The 18199-nt window shown below is 42.9% G+C and overlaps 1 protein-coding gene across 3 annotated transcripts in view; it reads right to left on the bottom strand.

Annotated features, from left to right (window-relative positions):
- Positions 1 to 6723: 6723 nt before the first annotated feature.
- The window catches only part of stxbp6 (syntaxin binding protein 6 (amisyn)), a 119235-nt gene continuing 107759 nt past the window's right edge, over positions 6724 to 18199 (bottom strand). For all 3 annotated transcript variants that reach the window (XM_042087300.1, XM_042087288.1, XM_042087309.1), the window contains 2 exons: positions 12659 to 12816; positions 6724 to 8955 (listed from right to left, as the gene is read on the bottom strand). In XM_042087300.1, coding sequence (XP_041943234.1) covers positions 8932 to 8955; positions 12659 to 12816 — 182 coding nt within the window. In that variant the 3' untranslated portion in view covers positions 6724 to 8931. The remainder of the gene's footprint in view (positions 8956 to 12658; positions 12817 to 18199) is intronic.

The raw sequence follows: 18199 nt of genomic DNA, 5'->3' as shown, positions 1-18199 counted from the left end.
AAGCCCCGGTAAGAACCAAACTACATTTTGTTCAAATCTACACACCTATGGCTACTGAAAAAATGTAAGGTTCATTTAGCAAATGTTATTTTGAAATATTAAAAAACATCGTTGTTTTAAGAATTTTCGAACGAAATGGTTGGTAATTAGCACGTTTACGATACTGCTGACCACAGGGTTTGGTGGTCTGTACTGCCGACCACAGGGTTTGGTGGTCGCTGGGTTAGCATGACAGACAAGCCAGAAAGGTTGTGGGTTCAATTCCCAACTTCCACTGTTCTGGGGACAACGGCCCTTGTCATATAACTGACACATGTACGAGACTTAGGATATGAAGTGCTAAATAATAAATAACCATTCAGCATTCTGCATAATTCAAATTGCAGTACGTAGTTCATTCAGCTGAGGTAGGACTAAGGAAGAAAGGCTTTTCCAGTTGTCCACACATCTTTCTTCAAAATGGAACCATCTCCTTGTGCGTAGACAAGGACAGTGATCTATCTGAATAGTTGTTTGTGAAATTAGTTCTGGAAAGTTCTGCGGAGAGGAGAGTGAGGCAGTGACCTGGCGGGCTGGGAGCCAGTGTGATGAAGCATGGCACCGTGTCCATGGCGACAGGCGATTTTTCACACCAGCCCAAACTCTGATGAATGTGTGATTTTAAGGAGACGGAGCAGACAGTGTCATTCTGGGAGATGACGGGGGATAATGAGAAAGAGCACACACACACACACACACACACACACACACACACACACACACTTACTTTCTCTCACTTGCTCTCTCACACACACTCACACATGCACAAAAGCACAGGCTCTGCTCTCAATTCCCTGGGAGTCTCACCTGTGAGTGTGTGCAGGTTACCTTTAATCACTGCACCAGGAGGCATAGAGAGGGAGAGGGGGATAGAGGGAGAGGGAGAGAGAGAGAAAAAGCAGGAGAGAGACAGAGGGAGAGAGAGAGGGAGGGAAAGGGGAAAAAAGCCTCACAGTCAGAGCACTGTCTGGGTCTCATCTCAAAGGTTTCTTCCTCACACTCTGCCCTCACTCACACACACACGTACACACACAAATATACACAAGCAGTTTCGCACACCCTCTCTCTCTCTTACACACATACCCTCTCCCACATTCACACAGACTCTCTAGCTCTTTTACACACCACACACACACACACACACACACACACTGTGAAGGTGACATTTCCTCCTTGCTCTCCTTTGGCAGACATGTGATACACTCACCTGCTGCTAGTGCGCTGGTCCACTCACGTGCAGCAGGGAAGAGAGATGACTCTGTCACACACACACACACACCACACACACACTCCACACACACACACACACCACACACACACACACACACCACACACACACACACACAAACACACACATTCTAAACAACCTCACACATGCAAGCAGAAAACACACCCCCATATGCTATCTCTTTCTCTCATACACACACACTCAGACTCACATATGTCTCTATCCAATCCACCTCATGCATACAGATGATCAGTTATCAGTTGCCTTTTCAAAATCCACCATCAAATAACAATGATATTTACTTTAAAAATTAAAAATGTTTTGAGATACAAAATAATCAATAGTTGTACTGCAAAATACATTTTTAGTTAGTGCAGAGATTTTCATTCATTCATTCATTCATTCAATTTGACCAGCTGACTTGAGATATGAAGGTATTGATGTGTGCCTTTAGATAATCTCAATATTAAATGCATGCTGTGCCCTGACAAGACATGCTTTCTAAATTTGCACCACTGGCTCCCCCTGGTGGTAAAACACAGTTCTGTCCCTACGCTGCATGCCTCGCCACTTCTGCCCTGCCCCTCAAATTGCTGTATTATTTGAGGAGGATCTGATAGAGTAATGCTGTAGGCTTTAGTGTATGCTGGGAGGAGTGTTTCTGTGGAAAAGGGCATTTTAGGAGTGGTGCTTTGAAGGGAGGCAATGGGGCTTGATTCAGTGGCTGTTACGGGGTGACTTATGGCATAATCACCCCACGGCTGAGCTACTTTATGGGGCAGTTAGTCACCTTCCTTAGCCCTGGAGATACATCATGGATCGTGCCATCATTACCACGCAGAGTGAGAGAGAGAGAGAGAGAAAGAAAGAGAGAGACAGAGAGAGAGAGAGAAAGAGAGAGACAGAGAGAGAGAGAGAAAGAGAGAGGAAGAGAAAGAGAGAGAGAGAAAGAGATAGATAGAAACCCTCACATGCAAACATTAACGTACACACACACACTAATTAATACAAACACATACAACCACACACACTCACTCTGGCTAGTTGTTATAGTGAATTATAGTATTATATTATTACTGTAGTTATAATACAATATGGCGGTATTAATATAGACAGTGTAGAAGGGATGGGCCGAGTGGCCGGCTCGCTTCTGACACCCAGAGAGAGAGAGCTTCTCCTGTCACTTCTCACCGTGGAGCCTCTCTCCCTGCGTCAGTGCTGTGGGGCCTCTCTCTCTCCCTGCGTCAGTGCTGTGGGGCCTCTCTCTCTGTCCTGCGTCAGTGCTGTGGGGCCTCTCTCCCTGTCCTGCGTCAGTGCTGTGGCACTGACGGACCATAAACTGGTCTGGGAGACCAAAGACAACATGTGGTACGCAGAGAGGGACTGATGTACTGGAGCAGGAGAGACGTCATAGGGAAGGAAGGAATGAATTAATGAATGAATAGGCATGTGCTGATGACTGTCCTCTCAACTCTGGAAAGATGACTAAGCATCGGACTGAAAAAATGTGATTTGTAAAAATTGTAATTAGTATGTGTGTGTGTATGTGTTTGAAGTGCTTGAACATATTTAGTCTAATTATACAGGTGCATTTTCCACCATTATTTAGTGAAACTTTCATATAATCTAGATTAATTACACATACAGTGAAACATTCCAAGCCTTCTTTTGTTTTATAATCTTGATGATTACAGTTTACAGCCATGGAAAAAAAAATATAATAAAGAATTTACCCTGCTGAAAAAACCAGCCTGACCAGCTAAAGGTGGTTTGCTGGTTGACCAGCTTGTTGACCACCTTGTTTGACCACCCTATGATGGTTGACCTGCTAGACCAGCAAATCTCTTGCGAAAACATACCTTCAGCTGGTTTACCCACCTAACGATGGTAATTCAGCTGGTTTTGCTTGTCGTACCACCTCAAGCTGGTCATTTTAGCTGGTGTTGCTGGTCTACACTGCTGGTTTAACTGGCTGTGCCAGCTTATGTTGGTCAAACCAGCATGACCATCTTACACCAACAATGTCAAGCTTGGCAGGCTGGTCACCAGCATGACCATCTTGCACCAGCTGTATCCCACACGACAGGCTGGTCAAACCAGCATGACCAGCTTCCTCAGATGGTCACGCCAGCATATCCAGCTGGTGGTCCAACCAGCTACTCCAGCAAAGACCAGCAAGAGCTGGAAGAAAACCAGCAAAGACCAGCTAAAACCAGCTACCAGCATAAGCTGGTTTCTAGCTGTTTTTTTCAGCAGGGAAGAATGTCGACCTGAAAAGAGCTCTAATCAGCTACAGTAAGTCAAAAATCCCGGCTATGGTTTCCTGAGTCTTTAATCTCTCAGTCTGGGCAGTGCAATGGACTGTTCCACTATATTCCATTTTTTTGAGATGTACCTGAATTTATTTTTATATGCTCATTGAATGGGAGATGTGTTGTTAGCCAACATAAAAACACACATGCACAAAAACCCACACAGAGACTGTATGCAAGTTGCATCAGCAACTTGGCAGCCGTGGCCTACTGGTTAGGGCTTCGGGCTTGTAACTGAAGGGTTGCCGGTTCGATCCCCAACTAGTAGGAACGGCTGAAGTGCCCTTGAGCAAGACACCTAACCCCTCATTGCTCCCTGAGCGCCGCTGTAGCAGGCAGCTCACGGCTCCGGGTTAGTGTGTGTTTCACCTCACTGTGTGCTCTGTGTGTTCACTAACTCAAGGATGGGATAAATGCAGAGACCAAATTCCTTATGCAAGTATACTTAGAACCTGAAAAAAAAAAAAGAAAAAGTTGCCTTTAATCACAACACAGACAGATTGTGTGCAGGTTACCAGGTTACCTTTAATCACCAGACACAGGAAGCAAGGCCACAACGCTGTCTGAGTCTTCACAAGGTAACACACCACACACATTGTATAATTTGGGGTACATTTCACGTCTCCAAGATAAACTTTTTGTTATTGAGTCAGTTTTGAACAATAATGCAGATTATGACAACATTTCACCAATAACAATACTTGATATATATTTAAGACCCAATGTATCTGTAAAATATTAACTAAATGAACCGTCCCCCATTTTATTGACTATCTCCGACTACTGATTCATACATTCAACTTGAATAAACATGAGGTTACTAAGTCATTCTATTTTTGGGAATTAATCTGTTAACTGTTATGAAATCAGTTGCATAGAATTTCTATTTGATTTATTATGTGAAATTTCAGTGTATTGGAAAAAATATTATTTTTATCCATCTCAATGTTCTTGTCAACTCTGTTATCTTAAAACTGCATAACATCCATAAGCACCGAGAGATGTCACCTCCTCTGGCGGGATATTTTGGATACAGTAGGCAGTGAGGAATATAATGCTTCTTCTCAACAGTAAATTATTTATTCCTCAACTCTGTTATTGTAATAATGGAGTCAATCTCTTGTTAGTTAGCATGTGGAGTTTGTATTGTCAGTGCTGTCACTGGATTACAGATACATGATGAAACAGAGTTGACAGAGTTAAGCTGTTTTTCTACACTTAAAATGTACCCTGAATTATAGAATGACCCCCCCCCCCCCCCATACACACACACACACACACAATGTGCTCAAATACATGGTTTATCAAATCAAGAACTCCCCCGTTGTCATTGTATTTCAATTTTATTTCAGCACCCGTCCCTTTCTTACTTTCAAAGCACTGCTGTTGTGTGTTTGCCTTATTCAAACTTCAATCAATAAAATATTTAACAACAAAAAAAACTCAGTTGCCATTTTAAGAAATGTATTATAAAATAATAATTAAAATAAAAATAAGAATAATTATTCACTGAAATGAGGACTATTCTGTGGAAGTCTGTGTGTGAAAAAATGTCAAGTCCTCTAACTGCAAACATTAAATTCATTAGCAGTATTACTATCATTGTAAAAATAAACCGAAGCTCCACTGCAGGATGATATTAAGAACACAAATCACAAATCATTTCAGAACGCCACATTGGTCTCTGTATGTATTAATCACGTATCCCAACAAGGAACCTCAGAAGAAGACAATGCTTTTGAGAACAAGAAAGACTCACTGTAGTGCACTTCAAGCAGTCCAATGCTGAGTTAACGCAGTGATCATTTTATCATAAAAGATGATAAGGATGTAGAGGAGAGCACTGTTAGTAGTAGCTTAGCAGGAAACAGAACAATATTCATAGAGTAGTACTATTTCATTTAGAAAATGTCTACAATACTTTTGCACATGATAGAACAACAACCGTTTCCATCAACAAGAGAACTATAATTTAATTCTGGGACCAGTGTAAGCCAATGAAGAATATTACAAATCACTGTTAGTACATCCCATAATGGTCAAGTTCACTATGGGATTACTGTGGTGACAGGGTAGTGTGTTTCTGACACGGACAAACACAAACAACAATAGGCTGTGAAGAAAGGACAAAAACACACGACACAAACAAACACTATACACAAACAAACACTATACACAAATACAGCGACACATGAATTCAGGTGTAGTGGAATGTTACCTTACATCCACACATACACACACACACACATACAAATACCAACACATGCTTCAATAGAGACACACATTGAGCACTGAGAGAAAGACATGACAGACTGACTACATGTTCTGGAGACAGATCAGGGACAAGAAAGGAAACATTTCAGTTTTGAACATTTACTCAAAATAATAAAAAGGTCTAAGGGATTTTAATAACCAATGGTAACTGCGGGCAGCCCCCCCCCCCCCCCCCCCCCCCCCCCCCTCCCTCCCCTCACCCCTCACCAAACACACATGATTCACAGCTATCAACCCACATATTAACACAACCTCTAGTCCCAGAACAGAACTGTCTAGTGAAAGACGGCAGGTGGAACCGGTACAGTTGATATTCCGCAGGACTAAGATGGCCTGTCTGCCAGGGGGAAATGAATTAGCTCAAGGTGTGTTTTCAGGCCTGTCCAGTAAAAGACTGACACATTCCCTCTATGTTGGAGATTCCCGGATCATTCTGCTATGAGAGCCCATATTGCCACCTCCATAATGCCACATTAGAGCTGTGTCTGAACTCATGCAGACAGATTTGCAATCACTGACCAAGAAGTAAAAAATAAAATACAACTGGCCTAACTGAAATGATCACGACGATTAGTATTACTAGCATGTGCCCTAATAGCAGTCATCTAGAGAATCAAACAATGTGACTGAAGCTCCAAAACTGGACAAAGAGAAGTTTACATCAACACATCTTTCTATGAAAAGAGAGAGAGAGAGAGAGAGAGACTAAATGAGAACCAATATCCAGCGTTAGGAAATGCCAAACTCATCACAACCTGTTGCAACCATTTTGGTTAAGTGTTTTTAGTTGGAGTTTAGTCAGCTTGACAGATGGATTCAACACAACTGGCAAAAAAGACACTGAAGAAATAATATACAGGAAACATTTGGTCATCTTTTGAGTTATTTAATACACATAAATTATATTTAAAATATTTTTAATCAGGTTACCAAAAGCAGAGTCAAATGTGAAACGATAGTGAACAACGTCATTAGTCACGTTTTGAAAAGGTGAGGGAACAGGTGAGGGAACAGGAAGAAGCACAGGCAAACACAGGAGCATCTAGAGCACGTTCACCAGAAAAACAAAAACAAAAACATAAACAAAAATAAAGTCAATAACAATAATGCTGAGTCAACCATGTTAACATTTGAATACTTTTGTTATTATTATATATTTTGTTTATTATTACAAGGATAAATATCCAAACTTATAAAAGAAATGATACAAACACCGAGAGGCAACTACTGTAGCCAAAAAGCTGTCTAGCGGACAGTGCTCTGCAAAGGTTATGTTGTCAGTGTATTCTAACAGCAAAAAAATATATAAAATCTCAATATATATTATAAAAAAACAAGTAAACAGAGAGAATGTGGTTGTTCCACATAAAAGCATCTAATTTCTGTGAGAACTGTTGTTTTGAACAGTGAGCGTTACGGACGCATAAACACTGAAGCCACAGGACGGCTGAGCACTTCCTGTTATCATTCACAGACAGGAAGTGCAGTGCTAACTCCTCCAAGCACTACATTAAGGTGAAATGTGAATTAAAAGTCATTCATTCATCGTGTTTTTAAACTCTAAATCTGAATTAAAAGTAATTCATTCATCGTGTTTTTAAAGTTTAAATCTGAATTAAAAGTCATTCATTCATCGTGTTTTTAAACTCTAAATCTGAAACTTCTGTTATCCCCATGCCAACACCCTCCAGCCCACCCAACTATCCCAACATACCCCATCCCACTCCACCCCAAAACTGTGTGTGTGCATGTATGTGTGTGTGTGTCTGTGTGTGTATGTGTTTGACATACTATACTCTGTCTCAAGGCTTAGTAACAAACTTATTCGGTTTCCTTACTTCATTTTTCAAGTACCCCGTATTGATATTTACATAACTTTCTCCAAAAAAAAAAAAGGTATCCAAATGTTAAAAATGGAGTGATCATCTCCATAGTAAATTGCAGAGAGATGTTGAGTAATTATGGCACAGTAAAAACCTTACTGTCCTCAAAACACGTCAATATCTACAACCAAGGAATGGCATCACTCTACAGCACAGAACAGACAAAGCAACACCTGACGGCAACACACTGAGCCTCTGTGGGCTTTCTGCCAATGGAGCGTTGGCATACATGAACATGCCCACATACTGTCTGGGCATCTCACGGGCAAATTTATTATTGCATGACATAGTTATTGGTTTCACCAACATTATGGTGAAAAGTGTATGTTGTCGAGCTTACAGGAGTTGCTTTAGTTTGGAGATACATTGAAAAGAGGAAATAGAGAGAAGCATGTCCAATTCCAAATGTTAGTATGTGCTCGGTGCTACAGCAACACAAGGGCTTCTCAATGCAGTGTGCAAGGGCTTCTCAATGCAGTATTGAATCTGATGCTATTGGCAATTACTGTGAAAGCTCCCAAATAAAGCCAGTCTTTCACAGCAGTCTGGGTGCGGTGAAGGCCATCATCCACTCCCTGAAGCCCTCTCCTTATAGCAATTACCCCTCATCATATGCAGGCAAAGCACCCAACGTATTGTCGGATCTAGAGCAAGATCAGAACCTATTCCAGCCTAAGCTGGGGAAGGAGTACCAGGCTCCTGTCACTTTTTAAAATACTCATCTGGTATAGTCTGAAATGCATGGAAGACACCGTCAAATATAATCTAAATCTAACTACACAAATTGTTAAAAACACAAGTCTAAACCGCTAGTTAAAGTGTTTATTTTTGAAATCCCCACGGTGCTCACTCTGACATGGCTCCCTCTGTGCCACAGCACCCCCTGGCTTTGACAAACAGTACTGCAGGTCACTTCTCTGGTGCCACAGGTCTCCGGTCACCTCGCTGGGTCATAGGGTTGAAGTTTCATAAAAGTTTGCTCGCTACACCATCTCTCCACCACCTCAACGAGAAGTCTTGGCGTGGGCACAGTAACGTGTGTTTAAAATCATGACACTGTCAACAATACAGGTGTTGTTAAAAGATGAGACCGATAGAAAGGTTTGGAAACGTGGAAACGTGTTGTTGGTGTTCGAGAGGCAGGTGCTCTTCAGTAGGTCCCTTCGGCCCGGAGGTTTGGCATCGTGACCGCGGCCTAACACTTGTGCTTCATCGCCAGCTAGAGAGAGGGGGAGAGAGAGAGAGAGGGGGAGAGAGAGAGAGAGAGAGAGAGAGAGAGAGAGAGAGAGAGAGAGAGAGAGGGAGAAAGAGAGAGAGAGTGAGAAGAGGAGGAGACGGACAGAGCGAGGGAGACAGAAAGGGAAAGAGAGAGAGGGAGAAGGTGAAAAAAACAGTCCATCAGCCTGTCAGTTTGAAGAGCTTGACATTAATTATCGTCTCACTCACACACACACACACACACACACGTGCATCCAAGGACATTTTGGGCAGGCATCCCAAGCAATGATTACAACTTGCCCTAAGGCACATGGGGATCTGGAGATAAGAGTCTCTTCTGGATGCTGGAGCAGGAGCAGCCATTTTGGAGAGAGCATAAACAGTTTCTCTGGTGACTGACTCCACTGATACACACACTCTCTCTGCTGGGGTCCTACTCAACACTACTGATACACACACTCTCTCTCGATCCCACTCAACACTACTGATACACACACTCTCTCTGCTGGGGTCCCACTCAACACTAGTCCTCACCTTACCTCATCAAACCCAAGGACCTTTCACAGACTTTCTAGACCAAACTCCCTTGAATGTAAGGACCCAGCACAACAGTTTGAGACAAACTAATGCCAATTATTGTTACAACACTGGGTGTTTTTATGATTTTTATGATTATGAACAATTGTCACAGAAAACAATTAAAATTGTGTTACAGTAATGATGAACTGTATGGTCTCTTGCATTTGCGGACAGTAAAAGTATAATTTCAAGCACTTACAATCACCATGGAAACACACACACACACACACACACACACACACACACACACACACACACACAGAGAGATATGGGTGCTGGTACTTTAAATCCTAGGGAGAGGAGCTTCTCTCGTGTTCACTGATTTACAACAGGCTTGGGCAGTAGCCTTCATTAGGATTCTGAAATGCGGACTGAAAAGTGAAAAGAGTGAAAAGACATTGACATCATTGACCCCTGTGTTTATGTGTGTTTATGTCTGCTTATGTCTCTTTATGTCTGTTTATGTGTGTTTATGTCTGCTTATGTCTGTTTATGTCTGTTTTCAGAAACTTTCAAGGGCTTTCATTTATTTTTCTCAAATTAAATTCAAACTTTCAATGATTTCAAGGCTGGTGGGAGCTCTCTCCCTCCCTCTCTCTCCCTCTCTCTCTCTCTCTCTCTGCTCCTCTCTTTCTCTCTCTCTCTCTCTCTCTCTCTCTCCCTCTCTCCCCCTCTCTCTCTCTCTCTCTCTCTCTCTCACACTCCCACTGAAGTCTTTCTGTTGCTGTCTGAACTAGGAGGAGGATGCAGGCTCAAGTTCAACTTCAGCCTAATGGTCCAATAATGCACCAATGACACAAAGGCCATTTTTTAGCCCCAGGGCATCTGAGTAGCCCGTGCAGTCATTAGTCTCATTAAGGAGCTGGAGTTGTAACGGACACTGTGGGGAGCTCATTAGGAGAGGGCAGCAGTGCCTATTATGAGTCACGACGAGACACTCCACATCTCTCCCCTCTGCTGTACCAACACTGGCCAGCAGAGGGCAGCAGAACAGCACAAACAGGCGAGCCCTGAGACACAGCATGTAAAAAGGGCCAACACAGTCTATGGGCCCTATTATCCTGCTCTAAAATGCATAGCCACTAGTCAAAAGCTTATTTAGTAGGATGTCCAGTCCAAACTGGGAGTGTTTTCGTTATCAAACGTCGGGCGGATGGCGCAACAAGGCGTTCCTAGGTTTCTTAATCAGTCATTGGTTTGTTTTGGTCGTCATCAACATCATTTAAACCAATGAGAATGACATCGGTCATTCCCTTTAACAGCAAGCAGCGCAACTTGAATTCGAGACATTTACATCGATTGTCTGGCGCTATAATTTATTTGCCTCGGGTGTACTTTGGAGTGGGTAAGACTGTTTTTAGTGGCAGGCTAACTCAGTACTGTTGACTTGCGCTAGCCTAGCACCTGCGGACTCTGCAACTAGAAGGACTGGATGAAACGTGTTGAAAACGGTCTCCACTGATAAATATCACACTTGCTAACTTGGAAATGAGGTCCTATGTCCAAAATCCTGAACCACACCCCTTTAAAGCAACACCAAAGAGGTTTTTGTACCTTAAAATAATGTTTCCAAAATTGTTTCCGTGTTTCATCAACTCGTAACAGGGTGAATGGCACTTCTGCATTCGCTTCGCGGCCCTCTATCGGCTATAACCGCACTATGTAAGTTTGCCAGATCGGGTAGCTGATCTGTAGTTCGATGGAATGAGACATAAGAAACTACAAATTTGACTTGTATGATGTCGCAATACATCGTAGCCTACTTTCATAAAATCATGCAACATATTCTACCTTGTCTATGGACATCGTTATTTACAAAGCCGTTGGATAAACAAATAGCGTGCGTGCGACGGGGGAACAGTTCTCTGGTCTCTTTAAAGGGAAAGCCACAAAGCCATACAAAGCCTGTTAGCAACATGCTGGAACGAGCAGCAGATCAGAAGCCAAGGTTATCATTTCCATCATGCTTTAGACTGCCAGTCCACCTGCGCATGTCTTTTATAATGATTCTCTCCAAGTGGAAACACACACACACACACACACAATTCCGACTCTTAAAACTTTCCAGCAGAAGTTTTTTTTCCCACAGGGAACAGTATGTGGCAGTGCCCTGGCTGCTTTAAATGGTCTTCAATTAGACCAATAACACACTCATGCATAATTCATGAAAGCCACTTGACAAATTTAAGACACTACCATGAGGCAAGGTGTAAACACATTAGTGACAGCACCCTGTTGTGCAGCTAATACACCCATCCTGAAGTGTCCTTCATATCAGGACGGTATCAGGACCAGGGGAGCGTTCTCATTTCTCATTTGTGTCTCGCAAGGTGAGACTGCACAGCGAGGACAAAGAATTGCGTTTCGAGTGACGATTAAGAGAGGAGTCCCACAGCGAGAGCAAATGAGATGGCTGAGGCTTTATGATCTGATGCTATTACACGACGCTTCATAATGCTGTAATGCTCCATTCACTTCCTCTCCTGTTCGGAGCACTGATCATTTTGTGTAACAGACAGTAGCTATGTATAACAGACCGTTGTCAGGGAAAATGGGTTTTGTGCGTAATTCATGTCACTTCACAAGTAGTATAGTCACTTCTTGCAATGGAACTTTGTCCAAAAGTGAAGGCAGACCGTTGATCAGCTGTGTTCTAAAGAATGTTTGATTCAAGTTCAGTGTGTCTTGTGAACTATTTGTTTCTCAGCAATAGCCACGATGAAACGGTAACAAATGACGTAAAGAGACATATCAAGAGAGAGAGATAAAAAAAAGAGTTGATTTTGTCGTTTTGGCAAGTAGCCATGAAATAAGGATAATATATGGAACGCCAGTCATTATGGGGAAAATAAGTCCCTTCAGGGCGACGCAAGACCGGTTCGCTCTGTCGGGACTTATTTTCCCGATAATGACCGGCGTTTTATACATTATCCCTTACTTATCTACTCCTGATAACTAAGGGATACATGACACAGGAGATTGTCTTTATGGTATTCTATTTGTTTGAAGTTGGTTAAGTTTGTTTCTGAGAGAGAGAGAGAAAGAGAAAGAGAGAGAGAGAGAGAGAGAGAGAATGAGTGAGGGAGAGTGTGAGTGTGTGTGAGTGTGTGTTGATGTGTGGTCACCTTGTGTGCGGTGTCTGCAAACTGCTGTGCGCTGTTCATCATCTCGCTGGTCTTCTCCTCGGTGCGGCCCAGCCTCTCCCCGCGCTCGTTCAGCGCCTGGCTCGCCTTCTGCACCGCACTCGTCACGCTGTCCGCCGCCGTGTGAAGGATGCTGTTACCTACACCACACACACACACACGCACGCACGCACGCACGCACGCACACACACCCCCACCCACCCACCCACCCACACACCCACCCACACGCACACACGCACAGAGCCACACACACAGAGCCACACACACACACACAGAGCCACACACACACACACACACACACACACACACACACACACACACACACACAGAGACAGAGGAGTAGAAAGGTATGAGTAAACAATAAGTCATCTGTATCATTATCTATAGGCCTCTGCAGTATGTCCCATTCTGCATCCCTGAGCTGACACACACACACACACACACACGCACACACACACACACACACACACACACACACACACACACACACACACCCACACCCACACTGCCATGACTCATTAGAACCATAACAGTGGACAGAGTGCAGAGCTTGGACTGCTGTGTGTGTGTGTAAATGAGGCACCACAGGACACATGCACACGCACACACACACACACATAAGGCACTACAGGACACATTATTCTCTGTTGTGTGTGCGTGTGAATGAGGCACCACAGGACACATTATTCTCTGTTGTGTGTGCGTGTGAATGAGGCACCACAGGACACATTATTCTCTGTTGTGTGTGCGTGTACATGAGGCACCACAGGACACATTATTCTCTGCTGTGTGTGCGTGTACATGAGGCACCACAGGACACATTATTCTCTGCTGTGTGTGCGTGTACATGAGGCACCACAGGACACATTATTCTCTGCTGTGTGTGCGTGTACATGAGGCACCACAGGACACATTATTCTCTGCTGTGTGTGCGTGTACATGAGGCACCACAGGACACATTATTCTCTGCTGTGTGTGCGTGTACATGAGGCACCACAGGACACATTATTCTCTGGACAGAAGCTCCAGATGAACGGCTCTGTCCCACAGAGAGCTACTGCATCGACATCCGCAGCTACTCGCTTATTAGGCCTGAAACTATTATTTAAAAATGATGTGGTGCTCATATACGGCAAGTCCCTTTGGACAAAAAGCGTCTGCCAAATACCATAAACATACTGTTTTATCAGCTTTCCTGTGACATCACTTCACTACATTCCATTGACATCATTTCATTACATTACATTACATTACATTTGGCTGACGCATTTTTAACCAAAGCGGCTAACAACATGGTAAACAGTTTAAGTTTTAAAGCAATTCTCAACTATTTTAGGACAATTTAAAAACGGTAGAGTTCAGCTGGAGGTGGTGTGCCTTCATCCATGTAGCTTTAATCCATGTAGCTTTCCTGTGCTCAAGGCTCTAAATAGCATTGTGTGCATTACTATACCCAGACACAAGAAATACTATTGTCTGACTGGCTGACAGGGGGCTATTTCTTCTGTAGATTTGGTAAAAAAGAAAGTTTAATCGCTGTTCAATATCAATGCTCTTTTGAATGGGAACTCTAACTGCCATAGTGAACAGCTGGGAAACAAGGCAAGGCTCAGCAACAGTGGAATCGGATGTAAACAACCAAACTACCAAAGGTTATCATTGTCAGTAACTAAAGAAAGTGGTACAACAATGGAAAAGTTGGCTTTTTATTTAACTGAACTGTGTGTGTTGGTGTGTGTGTGTGTGCATGGAAGCCTGTTACTCTCACTGGCATCTCTATGATATATACACCTGCCTGACCTAGTAAATCTATCTCTCTCTCTCTCTCTCTCTCTCTCTCTGTGTGTGTGTACAGTATGTGTGTGTGTGTGTGTGAGTGTGTGGATAAAGCACATAGTCCATCAGAGACGGTTTCTACTGGGGCACAGACTGTCTTCTGGTGCTCAAGTGCAGTTCTCCTTTTAAAGTTTCTTCATCTCTAACAGACCATTACAATTACGCTGAGGGCTGAGATTGGTTTCCTTGTTGGCACGGTGACAAGCGAGCAAAGAACTCAGTGGAAGTTTCTGCTGGTGGGAAATTGGTCTGAGTCATGTTCAGGAGTGCTGCCGTGGCGATAACCCCCCCCCCCCCCCCCCACCCATCTCCACTCTGAGCGTTACCTGATGGGCAGCAATACAGATTTTAAAACAAAATCATTTTGTGATGCATCCCTTTTTCCTATCATGATAGACTTCTGTACCTTACATTTTCTAGGTAGCCCTTACATTTTAATCTGGATTTTTACCAGGATCCTATTCTTATTGAAAGCTAAATTCCATTGTTTTCTGTGCAACATCATAGATTAAATGAAATCAAATTTCATTCTATTCTATACATGGAGTTGGTTTGATTGGATGAGCTTCACAGGTTGCCTCAATGTATACTGTATCTATTCATGTCTTTTCAAATAATGCATTGATCTAATTCTCCAAATGTCTCCAGCCATCCCTACAAGATCTATACTTAATCACATCTGAGGGCGATGCAAGACCACACACACAGACAGACACACACACAGTTTGGGGACCTCTGCTGTTTATACCCCTTTGATTTGCTCTTCCTTGAGAGGAAGAGAGAGAGAGAGAGAGAGAGAGAGAGAGAGAGAGAGAGAGAGAGAGAGAGAGGGAGAAAGAGACAAAGAGGAAGAGAGAGAGAGAGAGAGACAAAGGCCCATTCTCTCTACAAGGCTCTGAACACAAACTATTATTCACTGAGAGCTCAGGGATGAGTACCAGAATGTTTCATGGAACATAGCGTGCACACACACACACACACACACACACAGACAGAGAGAGAGAGAGAGAGAGAGAGAGAGAGAGAGAGAGAGAGAGAGAGAGGCCAAGTCAGACAGGCTAATACAGGGAGATTCCTACAGTATGTGTATGTGCGTGTGTGAGGCTGAGAGAGAGAGAGAGAGAGAGAGAGAGAGAGAGAGAGAGAGAGAGAGACAGAGAGGCCAAGTCAGGCAGGCTAATACAGGGAGATTTCTACAGTGCGTTTGTGTGTGTGTGTGTGTGTGTGTGTGATGCTGAGAGGGAGAGGTGGTGCGGATGGGAGAGTCAAAGATCTAATGGACCTGTGATTTCGAGGGCAGGGCAGTGAGACGCCCCCTTCACCTCTCTTGAATGAGAGCAGGACTAAGAGCAGAGTACCGCTGGCTTGTCCCATACTAAATCACAAGAGCTAACAGCTAACGCTGCTCTACAACAGCTAACAGCTAATGCTGCTTTGTATGTCCGATACTAAATCACAGCTAACAGCTAATGTTGCTCTACAACAGCTAACAGCTAACACTGCTCTGTATGTCCCATACTAAATCACAGCTAACAGCTAATGTTGCTCTACAACAGCTAACAGCTAACACTGCTCTTTATGTCCCATACTAAAACACAACAGCTAACAGCTAACACTGCTCTGTATGTCACATACTAAAACACAACAGTTAACAGCTATTGCTTCTCTACAACAGCTAACAGCTAGCACTGCTCTGTATTTCCCATACTAAAACACAACAGCTAACAGCTAGCACTGCTCTGTATTTCCCATACTAAAACACAACAGTTAACAGCTATTGCTTCTCTACAACAGCTAACAGCTAGCACTGCTCTGTATTTCCCATACTAAAACACAACAGCTAACAGCTAGCACTGCTCTGTATTTCCCATACTAAAACACAACAGCTAACAGCTAGCACTGCTCTGTTTGCGGAGCCGTCCCAGAGCTCCTCTGATTACACTACAGGTTACACATCAGGGGCCTGTACTACAAAGCGGGGTTACTGGCTTATCTGGGTAACTTCGAGAGTAACTTGATCACGTGTGGCGTAAGTTCCTGATTAACCCGTACTACGAAAGGTGGATAGGTTTTAACCGAGGTATGCTGCCATGGCAATTTACGCTGCATCCATACGACATCGGAGCCCAAATCGTGAGGTGCTCTCTTTGAGGGGTTTTAGAGACCGCCATATATATATATCTTCATAGAGAATATATATATATATATATATATATATATATATATATATATATATATATATATAGCAATTCCCTTACGTGGACATTCATGTTTTCCATCTAATCGGTGATGCTGAACATCTGAGCAAGAATACTGTATGTCCGAAAATAAATCGGACATAGGCCTAGCCTAGCCTACAGTATGCTGAACATCTGAGCAAGAATAGCCTAAAATAAATCGGACATAGCCTAGGCCTAATAAATTAAAATCACCATTTTAACAAACTTGTTGAATTAAATGTCATATTACTGTACCCTGCACATAAAGGCTACACATTTCCACAGCACCAGAATCCGACCGAATGCCTCCCTCAACCCCTTCCACAATCTGCCTTCCACTATTATTTGCGATGGCCAACTCCTCTGCTACTGTAAAACACTCCTTACAGTAGTGTTCAAAGACACCTTTTTCTTGTTAGCTGTAAAACAGAGGCCAAGTGAAGGCTTTAAGCATACTAGGCCTACATGTTTTCATAATTAAGAAATATTAATGCAAGCTATAACTATATAAACCTACTATACTGAATAATATGTTTGTGTTTCATTTCCACCTGCTGCCATGTGCGTTTGGCAATGGTGTTGCATCTGAAATGTTCACAGGATTAGGCATGCACTAAATCAGTCAATGGGGGCTACTTAAACATTCAATTATCCTATTACTGTAATCTATATGCCCACTTCTAAATTGTGTTGCATCTGTAGGCATTTCTATGAACTCAAAATAGGCTATTTAATTATTTCAATGCTACTAATCCTCTATAACACATATTTGAAGAACATGTGGGAATAAAACTTTACTTTTAGGCATTTAGGCTACCCGATCTGCAATACGTTGCCAACAGCCTTGCCTTGCTTTGTTTACTGCCGACGTATTTGATTTTTGTCGTAGAGTGGGTTTTAATTCCTCATAACTTGGCATTATAATTGTGCATTCCTCATCCGTAAAATAAGGTGATCGCGTCATCATTGAAAGTGGTGACTTGCGCTGCAACCCGCCCCTTTTATGTGAACGCGCACAAACTCCAATTAGGTTAATCCCGGCTCAACAAATCAACTTCATAATCAGCGTCGTAGTACCGATTAACACCACTTAAGATAACCAGGTTTTGTCAACCCCGGTTTAACAAAGTAACCCTGGGTTACATCTGGGTAGGTTAAGCTCCCTTCGTAGTACAGGTCCCAGGTTACACTGATTTTACAACAGCTAAGGGGCGTCGTTAGGCACAACCCGCTAGCGGACCTCCCTTAGCTGTTGTGATATCAGTGTAACCTACGGACTCGAGTGGCTTATTGCTTTTCTAAAACTGTTACTATAAATACCAGGCAAAGTTTCATAAAGTAAAGGCACAGCAACGAGAAATGTAACCATTCATTCATAGATAATCATTCTTCCGCCAAGAAATATATTTCCTCTATCTGAATGGTTGCCAAGCTACGTTGAAACGCAGCTACTTTAACTTTTGTATCA

Source organism: Alosa sapidissima, chromosome 1, assembly GCF_018492685.1.
Source record: "Alosa sapidissima isolate fAloSap1 chromosome 1, fAloSap1.pri, whole genome shotgun sequence".
In the NCBI taxonomy this organism is placed as follows: Eukaryota; Metazoa; Chordata; class Actinopteri; order Clupeiformes; family Clupeidae; genus Alosa; species Alosa sapidissima.
This window is presented reverse-complemented; position numbering and strand designations above follow the sequence as displayed.